This window comes from Chiloscyllium punctatum, chromosome 9 (assembly GCF_047496795.1).
Source record: "Chiloscyllium punctatum isolate Juve2018m chromosome 9, sChiPun1.3, whole genome shotgun sequence".
Taxonomy (NCBI): domain Eukaryota; kingdom Metazoa; phylum Chordata; class Chondrichthyes; order Orectolobiformes; family Hemiscylliidae; genus Chiloscyllium; species Chiloscyllium punctatum.
In genome coordinates, this window is record NC_092747.1 from 31,307,613 (window position 1) to 31,325,184 (window position 17,572).

The window sequence follows — 17,572 nt, forward strand, 5'->3', positions numbered from 1 at the left end:
CCTGGTGGCTAGTGTTCTGCCTGTTTGTCCAATGTAGTGCTTGTTACAGTTCTTGCAAGGTATTCTGTAAATGACGTTTGTTTTGCTTGTTGTCTGTACAGGGTCTTTTCAGTTTATGAGCTGCTATTTTAGTGTGTTGGTGGGAGTGTGGGCTACCAAGAGTAGTCTGGCAGCCATTTTTAAGATGCAGGGGAGAGTGGCTAAGGTTTCTGGATGTGTTTTGCCTGCTTTTTGGGGTTTGTTGCTGAGAAATCAACGGACTATGTCCATTGGGTACCTGTTCAACCCAAACAGACATACGCACGAGAATTCCTAGAAGCATGGCATTCTGACCGCAACTCTATCAACAAACACATCGACTTGGACCCCATTTACCACCCTCTGAGAAAAAGAACAGTAAATTACATCACCACAGGAAATTACATTACCAACCCAAGGAAACCTAAACACAAATAGAAAGCAGGTCATACTGCCACTGCTTCACCAGAGTTTCACTTATGATGTTACCTAGTATGGTGACGAAACATGTGAAAACGAACCTTCTAGCGAGCAAACTTACATCCAGGACCTCAAACCGAGCTACAAATCTTCTCAAAACCCGCTACCCTTGTATTGTATTTGGAGTCTTGCTCGGCAATCAAAATTTCAGTGGGGGAGCATTTAGGGAACAGTGATCAGAATTCTCTAAGCTTCAAGATAGTTATCGTTAAGAATAAGACTGATCTTCAGATGAATGTGCTAAATTGGGAATGACTAATCGCAACAGCATTAGGCAGGACATGGAGAAATTATACTGGGAATGGCTGTTTAAGGGTAAATCCACATCCAACAAGTGGAAGTCTTTTAAAAGGGCAGTTGATCAGAGTTTAGAACCAGCATGTCTCTGAGAGGATGAAAGGTAAGGATGTCAAGATTCAGGAACCTTGGATGAAAAGAGATATTGAAAGTTTAGTCAAAAAGAGAAAGGAATCAAATGTAAGGTTTAAGGAAATGAAATCAGTCAAGGCCCTCGAGGAATTTAAAGGATGTAGGAAAGAAATTAAACAAAGATTTAGGAGGGCTAAAAGGGAATATGAAATGCCCTTGGTAAGTAGGGTTAAGGATAGTCTCAAGTCATTTTTACCATATTAGGAGCAAGTGGATAGCTAGGAAAGGGTAGGCCCACTAAAGGAATTTATGCATGGAGCCAGAGAGGCTTTTACTGAGCAGTTCATTATGGTATTCACCAAGGAGATGGAAACGGATAGTGTTAACATTAGGGAAGGGTATGTTGATATTCTTTGGCATGTTCTTATTAAGGAGGTGGTGGTGTTGGGTGTCTTGAAAAGCATGAAGGTAAATATGTCTCCAGCACCTAACGGCATCTATGCCAAGATACTAGGAGTCAAGGGATCTTGACAGAAATCTTTGCATCCTCTTTAGCCACAAGTGAGACTCTGGAAGACTGGAGAATAGGCAATGCTGTTCTTTCGTTTAAGAAGGACAACAAGAATAATCCAGGAAATTGCAGGCTGCTGGATGTTACATCAGTGGTAGGGGAATTACTGGAGAAGGTTCTAAGGGCCAGGATTTACTCACATTTGGAGAAGAATGGATGCTTTAGGAATAGTCAGCATGGCTTTATTCAGGGAAGATCTTGTCTTACAAACTTAATGAGTTTTTCGCAGAAGTGACAAAAATGATTGATGACGGTAGGGCAGTGGATACTGTCTGTATGGGCTTTACTGAATCATTTGACAAGGTGTCTCAATGTAGGCTGGTCCAAAAGATTAAATCACATGGGATCCACGATGATTTGGTAGGTTGGATACAAAGAAGACAGAAAGTAGTTGTAGAGGTCTGTGACAAGCGATGTTCCTCAAGGATCAGTACAAGGACCTGTTATTTGTATGTTATATAAACAGTTTGGATGAAAACATGGGTGGTCTGCTTAGTAAATTTCAGATGACATGAATATTGGAGGAGTTGTGAAGAGTGAGGAATATGGTTAAAGCATACAGTAGGATATAGTTCAATTGGAATGCTGGGTAGAGAAATGGCAGACGGAACTTAATCCAGACAAGTGAGAGGCGATACATTTTGGGAGATAAATTGCAAGAGTTACAGTCAATGGTAGGACCCTTAGGAGCATTGATATATATGGAGATCTTGCCGTGCAAGTACATTGTTCCCTGGAAGAGACGACACAAGTGAATAAGGCAGTGAAAAAAAGGCATTGCCAAGCTTGCCTTCATCAGTCAGGGCACTGAGTATAAAACTTGGCAAGTCATGTTGCAACTGTATAAATTTACTTTTGGCCACATTTGGAGTATCATGTACATTTCTGGTTGGCACATTATAGGAAGTGGCTTTGGAGAGGATATCAATGAGGATGATGGCTGGGTTGGAGTGTATTAACTGTATAGAACATTACAGCGCAGTACAGGCCCTTCTGCCCTTGATGTTGCACCAATCTGCGAAACCAATCTGAATCGCATCCAACCTGCACTATCCCATTTTCATCCATATATTTATCCAGTGACTATTTAAATGTCCTTAAAGTTGGCGAGACTACAACTGTTGCAGGCAGGGCATTCCATGCCCTTACTACTCTCTGAGTAAAGAAACTACCTCTGACCACTGTCCAATATCTATTACCCTTCATAGAGTCATAAAGTCATAGAGATGTTTCAATTTAAAATTATGCCCCCTTGTGCTAGCCATCACCGAGGAAAAAGGCGCTCACTGTCCACCCTATCTAATACTCTGAACATCTTATATGTCCCAATTAAGTCACCTCTCAACCTTCCTTCTCTGTAAAGAAAACAGCTTCAGGTCCTTCAACCTTTCCTTATAAGTCCTTCCTTCCACTTCAGGCAACATCCTGGTAAATCTCCTCTCCATCTTTTTCAAAGCTTCCACATCCTTCCTATAATGCGGTGACCAGAACTGTATGCAATACTCCAAATGTGGCCACACCAGAATTTCGTACAACCCCAACATGACCTCATCCCTCCGAAACTCAATCACCCTACCAAGAAAAGCTAACACACCATATGTTTTCTTAACAACCCTATCAACCTGGGTGGCAACTTTCAGGGATCTATGTGCATGGACTCCGAGAGCTCTCTCTGCTCATTCACACTGCAAGAATCTTACCCTTAACCCAGTACCCTGTATTCCTGTTACTCCTTCCAAACTTGAATCACCTCACATTTTTCCACATTAAACTCCATTTGCCACCTCTCAGCCCAGCTCTGCAGCTGATCTATGTCCTTCTGTAAGCTGTAACATGTTCCGGCACTGTCCACAACTCCATCGACCTTAGTGTCATCCGCAAATTTACTAACCCACCCTTATATGCTCTCATCCAGGTCATTTATAAAAACGACAAACAGCAGTGGCCGCAAAACAGATCTTTGCGGTACACTTCTAGTAACTGAACTCCAGTTTGAATATTTCCCATCAACCACCACCCTCTGTCTTCTATCATCTAGCCAATTTCTGATCCAAACTGCAAAATCATCCTCAATCCCATACCTCTGTATTTTCTGTGATAGCCTACCCTAGGGGACCTTATCAAATGCCTTACTGAAATTCATATACACATCAACCACTTCACCCTCATCCACCTGTTTGGTCACTTTCTCAAAGAACTCAATAAAGGTTTGTGAGGCATGACCTACCCTTCACAAAACCATGTTGACTATCCCTCATCAAATTATTCCTTTCTAATGATTATACGTCCTCTTATAATCCTTTCCAACACTTTACCCACAACCGAAGTAAGGCTCACTGGTCTGTAAGTACCAGGGTTGCCTTTACTCCCCTTCTTGAACAAGGGGCCAACATTTGCTATCCTCTAATCTTCTGGTCCATTCCTGTAGACAATGACAACATAAAGATCAAAGCCAAAAGTTCTGCAATCTCCCGCGAGTTTCTCAGAGAATCCTAGGATAAATCCCATCCAGCCCAGAAATGATCTATTTTCACATTCTCCAGAATTGCTAACACCTTCTCCTTATGATTTCAATCCTGTCTAGTCTAACAACTTGTTTCCCGGTATTCTCCTTGCCAACACTGTCTTTTCTCAGTGTGAATACTGATGAAAAATATTCATCTAGTGCCTCTCCCATCTCCTTGGACTGCATGCACAACTTCCAACTACTGTCCTTGACTGGCCCTAATCTTACTTTAGCCATTCTTTTATTCCTGGCATACCTATAGAAAGCTTTAGGGTTCTCCTTGATTCTACCTGCCAAAGACTTAACCTCCTCTCCTGGCTCTTTTTCATGCTCCCTTTAGGTCGTTCCTGGCTAACTTGTAACTGTCAAGCGCCGTAACTGAGCCTTCACGCTTCATCCTCACATAAGCCTCCATCTTTCTCTTGACAAGAGATTCAACTTCTTTAGTAAACCACGGCTCCCTCGCTCGACCACTTCCTCCCTGCCAGAAGGATATATACTTATCAAGGACACACAGTAGCTGTTCCTTGAACAAGGTCCACATTTCAATTGTGCCCATCCTCTGCAGTTTCCTTCCCCATCCAATGCATCCTAAATCTTGCCTAATCACATCATAATTTCCCCCAACTATAACTCTTGCCCTGCATTACATGCCTATCCCTTTCCACTGCTAAAGTAAACATAATCAAATTATCATCACTATCACCGAAGTGGTCACTTACCTCTAAATCTCACACCTGGCCTGGTTCATTACCCAGTACCAAATCCAATGTGGCCTCACCTCTTGTTGCCTATCTACATACCATGTCAGGAAACCTCCTGCACACATTGGACAAAAACTGGCCCAACTAAAGTATTCAAACTACAGCTTTTCCAGTCAATATTTGGAAAGTTAAGGAGAGGTTGGACAAACTTGGGATTGTTTTCACCAGAGCATCACAGACTGAGGGGCAAATTATGATAAGACAGGGTGGACAGTCAGACTATTTTTCCCAGGGTATAAATGTCAAATACAAGGGGACATAGGTTTAATGTGAGAGGGAGAAAATCTAAATGAGATTGGCAAGACAAGTTTTTTTTTAAACAAAGGGTGATAAGTGCTTGGAATATGCAGCCAGGGAAGGTAGTAGAAGCAACATTTAAGAAGTATTTAGAAAGACACATGAACAGGCCGGGAATAGAGGACAGATGGGATCAGGGATCAGTTGAGAAATGGCAACATGGTTGGCACAAATATGGTGGGCTAAAGGGCTTTCCCTATGCTATCTTGTTTCATGTTCTAAGATACCTTAAATTTGGCTCCAATCTGATTTTAAACTTTGCATACACAATTTTTGAAGTACGTGTTACTTTTGTGATAGAAGCTCAATGTATATTCCATATTAAAATTTCTTCAAAAGCATCCCTTGATAAAATGGAATTTTGAATATGCACCATTCTACTGTTGAATTTTCCTTTCAATCTTATCTTGCACATTGCCAAAAACATAACTTTAATTTCCTTTTAAATTAATAACAATCCTATTCTTTTATCTTTGAAACGCTCACTGGTCTAGAGATGTCTCAACAATTTGATTTATTTAAAGGCTCCCTTTTAGCAACTTACCTGAAGCAAGCAGTAAAGCACAGTCAGTCAAGTTGCTTTTTAAAAATGATTCAAAATATCTTTGTTTAAAAAGAAAACCTTGATGCCTTTTTCAACATTCTCATGAAGCATAGGCTTTTTAATTTCCAAATAGTCAGTACTCTGTTTAAATTAACCTATTTTAACTTGTTCCACTTTAACGGTCAGGTGATATGGCCTGCATTCACATTTTGAATTAAAATAAAATGTCGGGTTTGGGATGGGGTCACATCACTCAACTGATACATTTTAAAGTAACATCTTCCAATCCAGCCTCCCCAGTCAATGCCAACTTACCCCAATCTCATCTCTCCAATTTGTGGCTCATGTCTGCAACCTACAATTTGAAACTACTCTTCCTGCTCTCTCTACTCATCTCATGAACCCTCAGTCACAGGCTTAGGAGCAAGAAACAGCAAGGGGACAGGTCAGCAATTTGCAGAGCCACCTCGCTGGAGAGTTGGCGAGCTCGAGATTCAGCATGCTGGATAGGCAGCAATTCTAACAAGTCACTTCAATGCATTCCAATTATATATATTAAATTAACTTAACTTGCAAGTAATTTCACTTAAAGATTTAGTAATGTTAAGTATTTCTAATTACTGATATAATGTTTTAATGATTTTTATGATGAGAAAAGGCCTACAGAACCTAACAGGAGCTTCTACATTGGTTGTAATGGAAAAATCCAATTAGTGTAATGTTTTCATTTGAAGTTGCTGTTTTCAGAAATACTACTACAGCTTTAAGCAAGAAATGACTACAGATACAAAAGGAATTATATAACTGGCAGTGGCTTGTAGCATTTTTCTAACTGTTTCATTTGCATTTATACCACCACCTACTCCAAAGCAATAAGTACTGGCCTAGACAGTGACACCCAAATAACATGAACAAATATATTTAAAACAATCGCAGGTCAGATTTTATTTCCATCCCTAAATGCCATCAAGCAGGATATGTTGAGTCACCTTCATGAGAACTGAATGACTTTTCAGAGGGAAGTTAAGAGTATGGAGTCACATCTGACCACAACCAGCATGCTTACTGGTGTACGAGGACACCTCCAGGTCTCATTTCACATTCACTTCTTTCAATGCCCTGTTTGAAATCATTGATTGGAAAACAGCAACAGATTACAGCGAACAGAATACACAACTTTAACATTTGTTAGTGATGATAACCCAATTGTATACTCAGGTTAAAACCTTATGGTTCAAAGACACCCACAGATCTTTAAACCGTTTACTCTTTTCCGCCTCTGTACTGGAAGTTATTCGCTCTCAATTTTGCACACGTGTGAATGCCCAAGAGTATTCAAGCGACTACATGAAGGACAGACATTGGATAAAACCATAACACTATGAGAAATAGGAAGAGGAGCAGGTTGTTCAGCCACTCAAGCCTGCTCCACCATTAAATAGGATCATGACTGATCCAACATTCCTCATGTCTACTTTCCAGCCTTTTCCCAGTAATCCTAGATTCCCCTACTGATCAAGAATCTATTTTAGTTTTAAAAGTATACAAGGTCCCCATAACTCCCCCTGGTGAGGAGTCCCAAAACCCACAATCCTCTGAGAAATTCCTCCTTCGCTCAGTCTTAAATTGATGCCATTGTATTCTGAGACAATGTCCTATGGTCCAAGACGGCACGGTGGCACAGTTGGGCGGCACGGTGGCATAATGGTTAGCACTGCTGCCTCACAGCGCCAGAGACCCAGGTTCAATTCCCGCCTCAGGCGACTGACTGTGTGGAGTTTGCACATTCTCCCCATGTCTGCGTGGGTTTCCTCCGGGTGCTCCGGTTTCCTCCCACAGTCCAAAGATGTGCAGGTCAGGTGAACTGACCATGTTAAATTGCCCGTAGTGTTAGGTAAGGGGTAGATGTAGGGGTATGGGTGGGTTGCGCTTCGGCGGGGCGGTGTGGACTTGTTGGGCCGAAGGGCCTGTTTCCACACTGTAAGTAATCTAATCTTAAAACAGACTCTTCCATGTGGGAAACATCCTTCGGCATTAATCCTGTTAAGCCCCTTCAGAATCCTACATGCTTCAATGAGATCACCTGTCATCCTGCTCAACTCCAGTGAGTAAAGTCCAAACTTGTTTAGCCTTTCTTTATTAGAAATACCTCCACACCAAGGATCATCGTAGAGAACCTTTGCTGAACCGTCTCCAAATAAAAATTACCATTAAAAAAGGGGCGAAAACTCCTCACAATACTCCAGACGTGGTCTCACCAGCATCTTAAACAGTTGCAGAAAGACTTCCCTATTCTTATACTCCAAGTGAAATAAGGATCAACATTCTATTACCATTCCTGACTACCCATTGCACCTGTGTGTTAGTTTTCTGTGCTTCAAGTCTCTTTGAGTTGCACTTTTCTCCAACATCTCAGTTTAAGTAATGCTGTTCTTTTGTTTCCCTTTCCACAATGACCACCTTCACATTTTCCCACATTATACTCCTTTTTCTTGCCAACATTTGCCCACTTACTCAACCTATCAATGTCTGGTGTAACCTGTTGATACACCCTTCACAGCATGGCTTTCCACCTACTTTTGTGTTGTCTGCAAATCTGACTACAGCGCATTCACTTCTTTCCTCCAAGTCATTTACAAATATTGTCAACAGTTGTGGTCCCAGGACTGATCCCACTGGAATACCATTGGCTACAGGTTGCCAAAAAGAACCCCTTACTTTCAAAATAAATTAACTGAAAAAACACATCTGACCAGCATGCTGAATCTCTAGTTTGCCAACTCTGCAGTGGACAGACACTCCAACTCCAACTCACTGTTTCCTACTCATTAGCCAAATCTCTATCTACGTCAATATATTAAGTCCAACACCCTGGAGGTCTCAAGATTTAACCTTCGGTGAGGTACCTTGTGAAACACCTACTGGAAGTCCAACTATAACGCATCTACTGGCTCCTCTCTATCTATTTTGGTTGCGATTTCCTTCATAATTGATTCCAACATTTTCCCAACAAATAAATGTCATGTCTTGATTATTCTCAATTAGCAGATAACAAAATCACACAGATTTTTGAGGTGAAACTCAGTGTGAGAAATTGTGCCCATAGTCAGGGAGAGTGTTGGTTCTGTGGGATGCGGAGAGGAGTTGGGTCAGTTATACCTAGTTTACAGTCTCTTCATTCTACAGGAAGTCAAGAGTGATGGGAAGTTTGAATTACTTTAATACTTCATGTTTCCTGCTCTAACACACAGTTGGGGACTGGCTTAGAGGATTCCACTCACCAGGTTTCAACTTCATGGAAAGATCCTGCAAGGTCATTTGCATCAGGACGACCGTATTGTTCTGATGAGTAACTACTTTTTAAGTAAATATTTAAGCAATTGAATGGGATTAATTAATTGACTGAATAGATATTATGGGGAGACAGATGGAACTGGTATAGAAACAGCTACAAGATTAAATTTTTGCTGTCACTGCATGGTCTCTGACAGGCTCTGCATATAAATTAGCAATCTATTCAGAAACACAGATGTTTTAATGGTGCTTTTGTGATGCAGTGGTAGAGTCTTAACCAGGACGAGTTCAAGTCCCACCTGATCTAAAGGTGTGACACAATATATCTGGACAAGTTGATTTTAAAATTAAAAAATACTGAGTTCTTAACAGCTGATTTATACAAAAAAGACAAAGTAGTTAATAAATTCAATCCACAGAAAAAAAAAGCCTTGGATAGCATTTCACCGAAAAGCCTTGAATCCAAATTGGCATCAACTGCCATCAAAGTTGCTGCAGAGACCATCTTCCTACCAGAAGATCGAGGACAGCATCTCCTTACGTGATCCAGCAATGCTTCTATCAAATGCCTCGGAAAGTTTCAAATATTCTGTCAGAACATTGTGTATAAGAGTTGGGATGTCACATTGTACATTAGTGAAGCCACTTTTAAAACACTGCGTACTATTCTGGTTGCCCTCCTATAGGAAGAATTTTGTTAAACTTGCGAGGGTGCAGAAAATATTTATTTGCTTACTTACGGGACTGGAGGGCTTGAGTTATAGGGAGAAGCTGACTAGGCTATGGCTTTTTTTTTGTGAAGTGTCAGAGGCTGAGAGGTGACCTTATAGTAATTTATAATATGATGAGCAGCATGGATAGGGTGAATAGCCTAGGTCCTTTTCCTTGGGTGGAAACTAGAGGGCATAACTGCAAGGTGAAAGGGGCAAAATTTAAAAAGATTCTGGGGGGTAACTTTTTCACACAGAGGATGCTGTGTGTATGGAATGAGCTGCCAGGGGAAGTGGTGGAGGCAAGTACAATTACTACATTTAAAAGGCATCTGGATGGGTATATGAATAGAAAGTGTTGAGAGGGATATAAGTCAAATGCTAGCAAATGGGACAAGGTGAGATTTGGATGTCTGGTCGGCATGGATGAGCTCGACCAAACTGTCTGTTTCCACGCAGTATGACTCTATTAACTGTGCTACATAAGGTGGGGTGGTAAAGGTAATTTCCAACGCCATGTAATGTCTTTACGCATTATTTATCTCACATCTAGAACAGTATCTCCACATTTCAGATATATCTGAACTAAATCTTCCTGGCCAGGCTTACAGACAGTGTTTCTAGGGCTTCATTTTGAAATTCGGTGAAAAAGTAGATTCAATTTTCACTTCAGCTATTTCTATCTGTACAAAACACAATTTAAAAATCTTAAATCCTAAAAGTCAGTGTTATGAAAATTACTTTGGAACTCAGGACTATAAGCCCAAGCACCCTGCATTGAATACATAGAGCATAGAATAGTATGGCACAGTACAGGCCCTTCAGCCCACAAAGTTGTGCTGAGCATTTATCTTAATCTAAGATCAACCTAACCTATACACCCCTCAATTTACTGCCATCCATGTGCATGTGCAAGTCTGTCATGTCTCTGACTGTACTACTACTGCAAGCAGTGCATTCCGTGCACTCACCACTCTCTGGTGCACGCACGCACGCACAATAATTATCAAGTAAGTACCAGATAACATTCTTCACCCAGTACATCATGACTACATGTTTGCCTCAAAAGCAGTGCTGTTATTTTAAAAATTGCTGTACTGTTGTACCGCAGTTAGTCAAAACTTTACAAACACCATTGCTGAACACTCTGGTTTTGCTTATAACAAATTAAAGTATAGACTGAAAATTATTTGGTATAAAACAATGTGATCACGGGTGCTATTTCTATGGATTTGAAATTAAACAATTCTCAAAGAGCTTCCACAGACACAATGGTTTTCTCCTGTCCTACACAATTCGATAACTCTACTATGCATTCTAATGTACTTACCTCTTCTGCTGCAAACTTCAAAACAGCTGTGAAAGGTGTGACTTCAGGCACACTCAATCTGAAACACAATGATGTATACGGTCTTACCACCAGAACGTGACTACATTTCAATTTCTTATTCAATAACCTGGACTAAGACATTTTACAGATGAAAATCGGAAAGAGGGGAAACATTTATAATAACAGAATGATAACAATCTTTATTCATTAGTTTAAAATGACTAAGCATGAGATAAGAATAAATAGTGGAAAGCTTTGGGAACAAGTAGTCCAAAGACAGTTGCTTCTACAAGCAGGCCGCATTATGAATGATACTTTCATAACAATATCATCTGCAAGCACACTGTTGGTCACTCAATCTCTGACAATGTTGAAAGTGGAGAGCTGGCTTGTGGAAGGGGGTGTAGGAATGCTGTTTACAATGTCTGGGTTATACAATTTTAAACTGGTCTTCATTAACAATTTCTTATCACAAACAGAAGTAATTACACACATCTTGCTCGTAGATGTAAAGTTATAATGTACTGCAAATTATAATTATTTGCTCTTATTGAGTACATTACAATTGCTGTATGACAGTTACGTATCACCTGAGCACTCAATGGAATACATGCACTGCATCAAAAACACAAAAATGCACCCAACACTACTAATCAATTTTAGAAATCTTACATAAATACAAACATTTTCAAATTAAACTGAGGTTTCAAATTAAACAAAAGCATCATAAATGTGTTGAAAATAACAATGTATTTAAATATTCAAAACACAAAAAATATTTCCATAGCACAATCAGGAAAATACAAATTAGAAACAGGAATAGGCCACTCAGTCCCTCGAATCTGCTTCATCATTCAATAAGATCACAATCATTCTGATTACTCTGCATGCCTGCCTACCTCTGATTACTTTTTTGTCTTAATAACCTTTCATTCTTTTGCTTATCAAAAATCTAGCTACCTACTCAGTGTACTTTCAGGAATCAGTAAAGTCATGGAAGATAGCAAGTTTTGAGAAGATTTTTAGCTCAGGTTGAGGTTCTGTAAGCTTGCTCGCTGAGCTGGAAGGTTTGTTTCAGACCTTCTGGCACCATACGAGGTAACATCATCAGTGAGTCGCCGGATGAAGCACGGCTTACTTTTTATTTCTGTGTTTAGGTTTCCTTGGGGAAACAAATTAGAGGAAACCTGCAAGACCATCAATAATATCATTGCTGGCATAAAATTCACTAAAGAGGAGGAAAACAACAGCAAATTGCCATTCCTAGATGTCGCAGTAGAGCGAACAGCCAATGGGGAATTTCAAACCAGCGTCAACAGGAAAACAATACATACCGTCCAAATACTGAACTACAGAAGCAATCATCCCAACACCCACAAATGAAGCTGTATTAGAACATTATTTCAACAAGATACTACACACTGCAGCACAGAGGAACAATGAAGAACAGAGGAAAATCACCAAGTGTATTCAAAATGAACAGATACCTAATGAACACAGTCTGCCAATTTCTCAGCAATAAACCCAAAGAAGCAGACAAAACATGTCCAGAAACCCTAGCCACTCTCCCCTACATCAAAGACATCTCGAAAATGACTGCTAGACTACTCAGACCTCTTGGCATTGCAGTAGCCCACAAACTCACCAACACACTAAAACAGCAGCTAACGAACTTGACAGACAACAAGCAAAACACATTGACTTGGATCCCATTTACCATCCCCTGAGAAAAAGAACAGGAATTGACACCACCACAGGAAATGACATCACCAAGCCAAGGAAACTTAAACATAAGGAAAAGCGGGCCATGCCACCAGTGCCTTTGATGATGTTACCTAGTGTGGTGATGAAACGTCTGAAAACGAACCTTCCAGCTCAGCGAGCAAACTTAAGAGTTATGGAAGACGTTATCAGCAGCACAAGCGAGTGGCACTTGCTCAGCACTGAAGCAATGACTTCGTCATTGATGCTCAGTCTGGGAACTGCTAGAGCCACTCAGTCTGAACTCATTACAACTTTGGTCTAAACATGAAGAAATTAAAACTCCAGAGATGAAGAGCAACCACCCTGAAGTGCAAGTCAGCATTTGACATGAATGGCACCAAGGAGCACACAGTAAACATGAATCATGGGAAAATTTTCCACTGGTTGGAGTCAAACCTAGAACACAGGATGATGATTGTGGTTGTTGATGGACAATCATCTCAGTCCCAGGTCATCAATACAAGAGCTTTTCAGGGAAGTGTCCTGAGCTCAACCATCCTTAACTGCTTTGTTAATGACCTTCCCTCCATCATAAGGTCAGAAGTGGGGAAATATGATGATTTCACAATACTCAGCATCATTTACAAGACCTCAGATAGTTACACCTCACTAGGGTAGCACACTGGAAATCAAGTTCGGCTCTTCCCGATGTTATCACAAAGTTTAAAAATTTATCAAAGTAAACAAGAATTTCCCAATTTACCCGGTCTTTTAGACTGAGGTCTTGGACCACGTTGCTGTTCCTAACAAGAATTTCTTTTTATTACAAATAAATAAATTCTAGCTACAGGAAACAATTATGAACCGTTGACATAAAATGTTAAAACTGTAATCTCTAAACACAGACAGAGATAGACAAAACCCATTGGTGCAATGGTTGGACAAGAAATAAAACTGGGGTAACAATTCAATGGCCTGTTCCACAGGGTTTACTGAAATTATCCTTTTGCTTGCACAGACTTAATGTCCTTCAGTCCATCCTCACAGAAGGTATAGGTGATATGCTCACCACTTGTAAAACCTGACTTCCTGGGTGAAAGCAACAGCTTACAGCAACTAGTGGGAGAAGATAACTATCTTCCTTCAGCTATTATCTAGTGCAGAGAAACATCATCTCCCCATCCAGTAATATTATTCACATCCACAAACTGTTGAGCTCCCCAGGAACTAACCACATAGTTGTTGGCAAGCAGAAGGCATATAACATCCACATCTGGTCACAGCTTCACCATAAGCTATTAGTTGCTGGATAAATCTTATTTTGTACACATCCCCCAGTGCCAACCTGTCTGCAATCCTTGAACAAAGCATCAGTGTAAACATCACTTACAATCAGTTTTGGTAACTTCCTTTAAAAAGGGCAGTAATCCATTCCACAATCCTCAGATCAAAACAGTCCTTTATCTCCTTTCAGCCAGAACAACGGCAAAATAAAAAGATGTAGTCTTTACAAAATACTGAAGCAGCTTGTGTTTATCTGCAGCATCTTGAATATCATCTAATAAGAAGTGACATGTCATAACGTCAAATATTGAATCTAGCTATTCCCCCATCTATTCAATACTATGTCTAAAAGAGGTCAGATGCTAGGAATAGTGTGGAGAGTAGCTCATGCTCTGTTCCCCAATTCCGGATTAGAGTGGTGCTTGAAAAGCACAGCAGTTCAGGCAGCATCCGAGAAGCAGGAAAATCGACGTTTCTGGCAAAAGCCCTTCATCAGGAATAGAGGGCTGTATTCCTAATGAAGGGCTTTTGCCTGAAACGTCGATTTTCCTGCTCCTCGGATGCTGCCTGAACTGCTGTGCTTTTCCAGCAACACTCTAATCCAGAATCTGGTTTCCAGCATCTGCAGTCATTGTTTTTACCTCTGTTTCCCCAATGTCTATCTACCAATTACAAGGCACAAATCAGGAATGTGGTGGAATATTCTTCACTTCTCTGTTTGAGCACAGGCCCTACAACATTCAAGAGGCTTAAAACCTTTCTGGACAATGCAGCCCACTGTCTCACTGTCCACTGCCTTCAACCTTCACTCCCTTCACCAGTGACATATAGTGACAGCAGTTTACGCCATTTTATAACACGCACTGCAGCGATACACCAAGGATTCTCCTACAGCATCTTTCAAACCCATGACATTGACTGCCTAGAAGTGGACAGAAAATGCATGGGAACACCATCTTTGTAAGTTTCCACCTAAGCTACACACATTCCTGACTTACAAGAATAAGGGCATTTCTTCAATGTCTTGAAATGTGGAGATAATTTTACGATTCTTTTCTTAATCAAATAACATGAATTGTTCATAATTTTGATGGTCTAACTTTTTTCAGATCTAACAACTTAAAAAGATTTCTCTTTCAAACTCACCTGGCTTGAAAGCTTTCCAGACTAATGGTCACTTCTGCCAAAGATACTGGTTCCCTGAACTGATACCCATGCTAAAAGAAATAATTTTCCCTTTGAACAAAAGCCTTGTTTCCTTCTGAACTTTCAAAACAAAACCAATAGCTTTTATCTATTAGCTTTGCCTGTCAAACTCTAAAGTATGAACATCTCTGTTAACAGGACAGAGGTTTCTCCCAGGCACTTACAGCAGTCATATGTTTTCTTGAAACTGTGTGCCAGATCCCACTTTATAGTATGTTGTACCATCATCACTGTCAGGTTACCTGTACACAACTCTCAAACGACTTGTTGTCTATTGGTTCTCATCTCTACTAAAACTGCTTTGACATCCTTGTTTCCTGAACTTAGGTCACCCCTCTTCTGTGCTAAAAAGACTATTTACAGTCACCTCTCTACCTCTGTCAAGTTTGTTTCCTAAATGTCACAATCAGGTGCCAATCTATGCTATTCAGTAACCATGCCTCTGTAATGGTTGTCAGATCACACTGATTTGCAATACCAGTTCATCAGTTTTGCTGCAGTTGCTGCATGCATTCAAGTTCTAAGGTGAATATCATAAATATTACATTTAATAAAAGTAGTAACTAAAATAATGGATCTTTTCCACATTTAACGATCAATGACAAGTATTTTTAAAACCACCTCAAATGATTAGAACATAAAAAAGTACAGCACAGAACAGGCCCTTTGGCCCACAATGTTGTGCCGAGGTTTAATCCTAATGCAAAATAAAACTTAACCTACGCACCCCTCAACTCACTGCTCTCCATGTGCCTGTCCAGCAGTTGCTTAAAGGTCCCTAATGACTCTGCTTCCACGACCACCGCTGACAACGCATTCCATGCATTCACAACTCTCTGCATAAAGAACCTACCTCTGACATCTCTATACCTTTCGCCTAATATCTTAAAACTATGACCCCTCGTACTCGTCAATCCTGCCCTGGGGAAGGGTCTCTGGCTATTGACTCTATCTATTCCTTCATTATCTTGTATACCTTATATAGAATAGTGGAGCAGGTTTGATGGACTGAGTGATTCACTTGGCTGAAGTGAGGACTGCAGATGCTGGAGATTAGAGTCGAGTGTGGGGTGCTGAAAGAGCACAGCAGGTCAGGCAGCATCCATGGAGCAGGAGAATAGACTCTTCAGGCAGAAGCTCTTCATCAGGAATGAGGCAGGGAGCCTAGGTCGATTCTCCTGCTCCTCGGATGCTGCCTGACCTGCTGCGCTTTTCCTGTACCACACTCTTGACCCTGAATGATTCACTTCTCGAATCCTATCGCTTGTGATCATGCATTAAAATGATGAAAAAGTGTTCCAGGCCACGAAGTACCAGCTCTCAGAGACTATTCTTGGCCATACTAACTTACACTTTGTAAGGTAACTTTGGATCCGATGTCAACGTGATTTTAAATGTGACCTTTGACCTGAGAAAAACCATAGAATTAGTGAGCCTCCACCAGCTGTTCAGTCACAATATTACTTATTAAAACAAATAACAACCTAACCAACATAAAATGAGTTACATATATAAAGGTGCTAGTATTAGTGCTTATCTGTGATTATGAACTGTTTTAAGCAGTATCAAACTTGGAACAGGAGACAGGTGGAAGGGGAAGGGGGCATCAATGGGCAATGTCAACACCAAAATGACTGACAGGGGTTAATACCCTGCAAATCCCTGAGAGTGTACCAGCAAGTGGCACAGGACAGGGTTACTTTTTATATTAAAGACTGAGTGACATCCAACGAGTCAAAGCCCCATGTCCACACACCCCCTCAATCCCTCAGATTATTTTCTCCCTCAATCTCTCACTGTTCTCTCTCTCTCATCCACACCACCCCCCCAACTCCATTGTTCTTTCTCTCTCTCTCTCTTTACCCCCCGATTGTTTCCCCACACCCCAACTCACACTGTAGCCCGTCTCCCCTCCCACTGTCCATTCTCCCGTACCCATTGTTCTTTCTCTCTCTCGCTCGCTCTCCCCCCGGATTGTTTCCTCACATTCCCGCGCCCTGGCTCCCCTCCTGTTGCCCACCGCCCTCTCACCCCTCCCCCACTCACATTATTCTTCTCCTCAATTGTTCCCGAGCGTCCTCTGACCCGGAAGTGGCAGCGCTATCCCACGTCACCGCATCTAGCGAGGACCCCGGCAACTGTCGCTGTCTACGCCACTGCCCAACAGAAACTGCGCGTTTTCGGGGAATCAAGTGAAAATCAAAGTCACCCGTTTAAGTGACTTTAATTTTTATCATTATTAATATTCGGTTCGTTTTGCGGTGCTGCCATACTTTTCCCTCAGCACCCATATTAAGCAGGCGCCTGTTGGACATCTAGCACAAGAGGAGATGTCAAGTAGAGCTTGTCAGAGTTACAATTTGCTGAGTGTTCTTGCTGCAGGGTTTACTTGTTCACTTTAAATTACCTGCTTGAAAGTTTATTTGTAAAAATCAAGGCTATTCCAATTCTTGGTTCATTACCTCCAGTTTACCTCACTCCCCATTGCTGTTTTG

General features: G+C 41.0%; 1 protein-coding gene across 1 annotated transcript in view; it reads right to left on the minus strand.

The window, feature by feature from the left end:
* The window catches only part of ufm1 (ubiquitin-fold modifier 1), a 39,975-nt gene extending 22,770 nt beyond the window's left edge, over positions 1–17,205 (minus strand). The window contains exons 1-3 of the mRNA XM_072577167.1: positions 17,124–17,205; positions 16,429–16,485; positions 10,884–10,941 (exon numbers count right to left, since the gene is read on the minus strand). Coding sequence (XP_072433268.1) covers positions 10,884–10,941; positions 16,429–16,485; positions 17,124–17,125 — 117 coding nt within the window. The 5' untranslated portion in view covers positions 17,126–17,205. The remainder of the gene's footprint in view (positions 1–10,883; positions 10,942–16,428; positions 16,486–17,123) is intronic.
* Between the last annotated feature and the right edge of the window lie 367 nt (positions 17,206–17,572).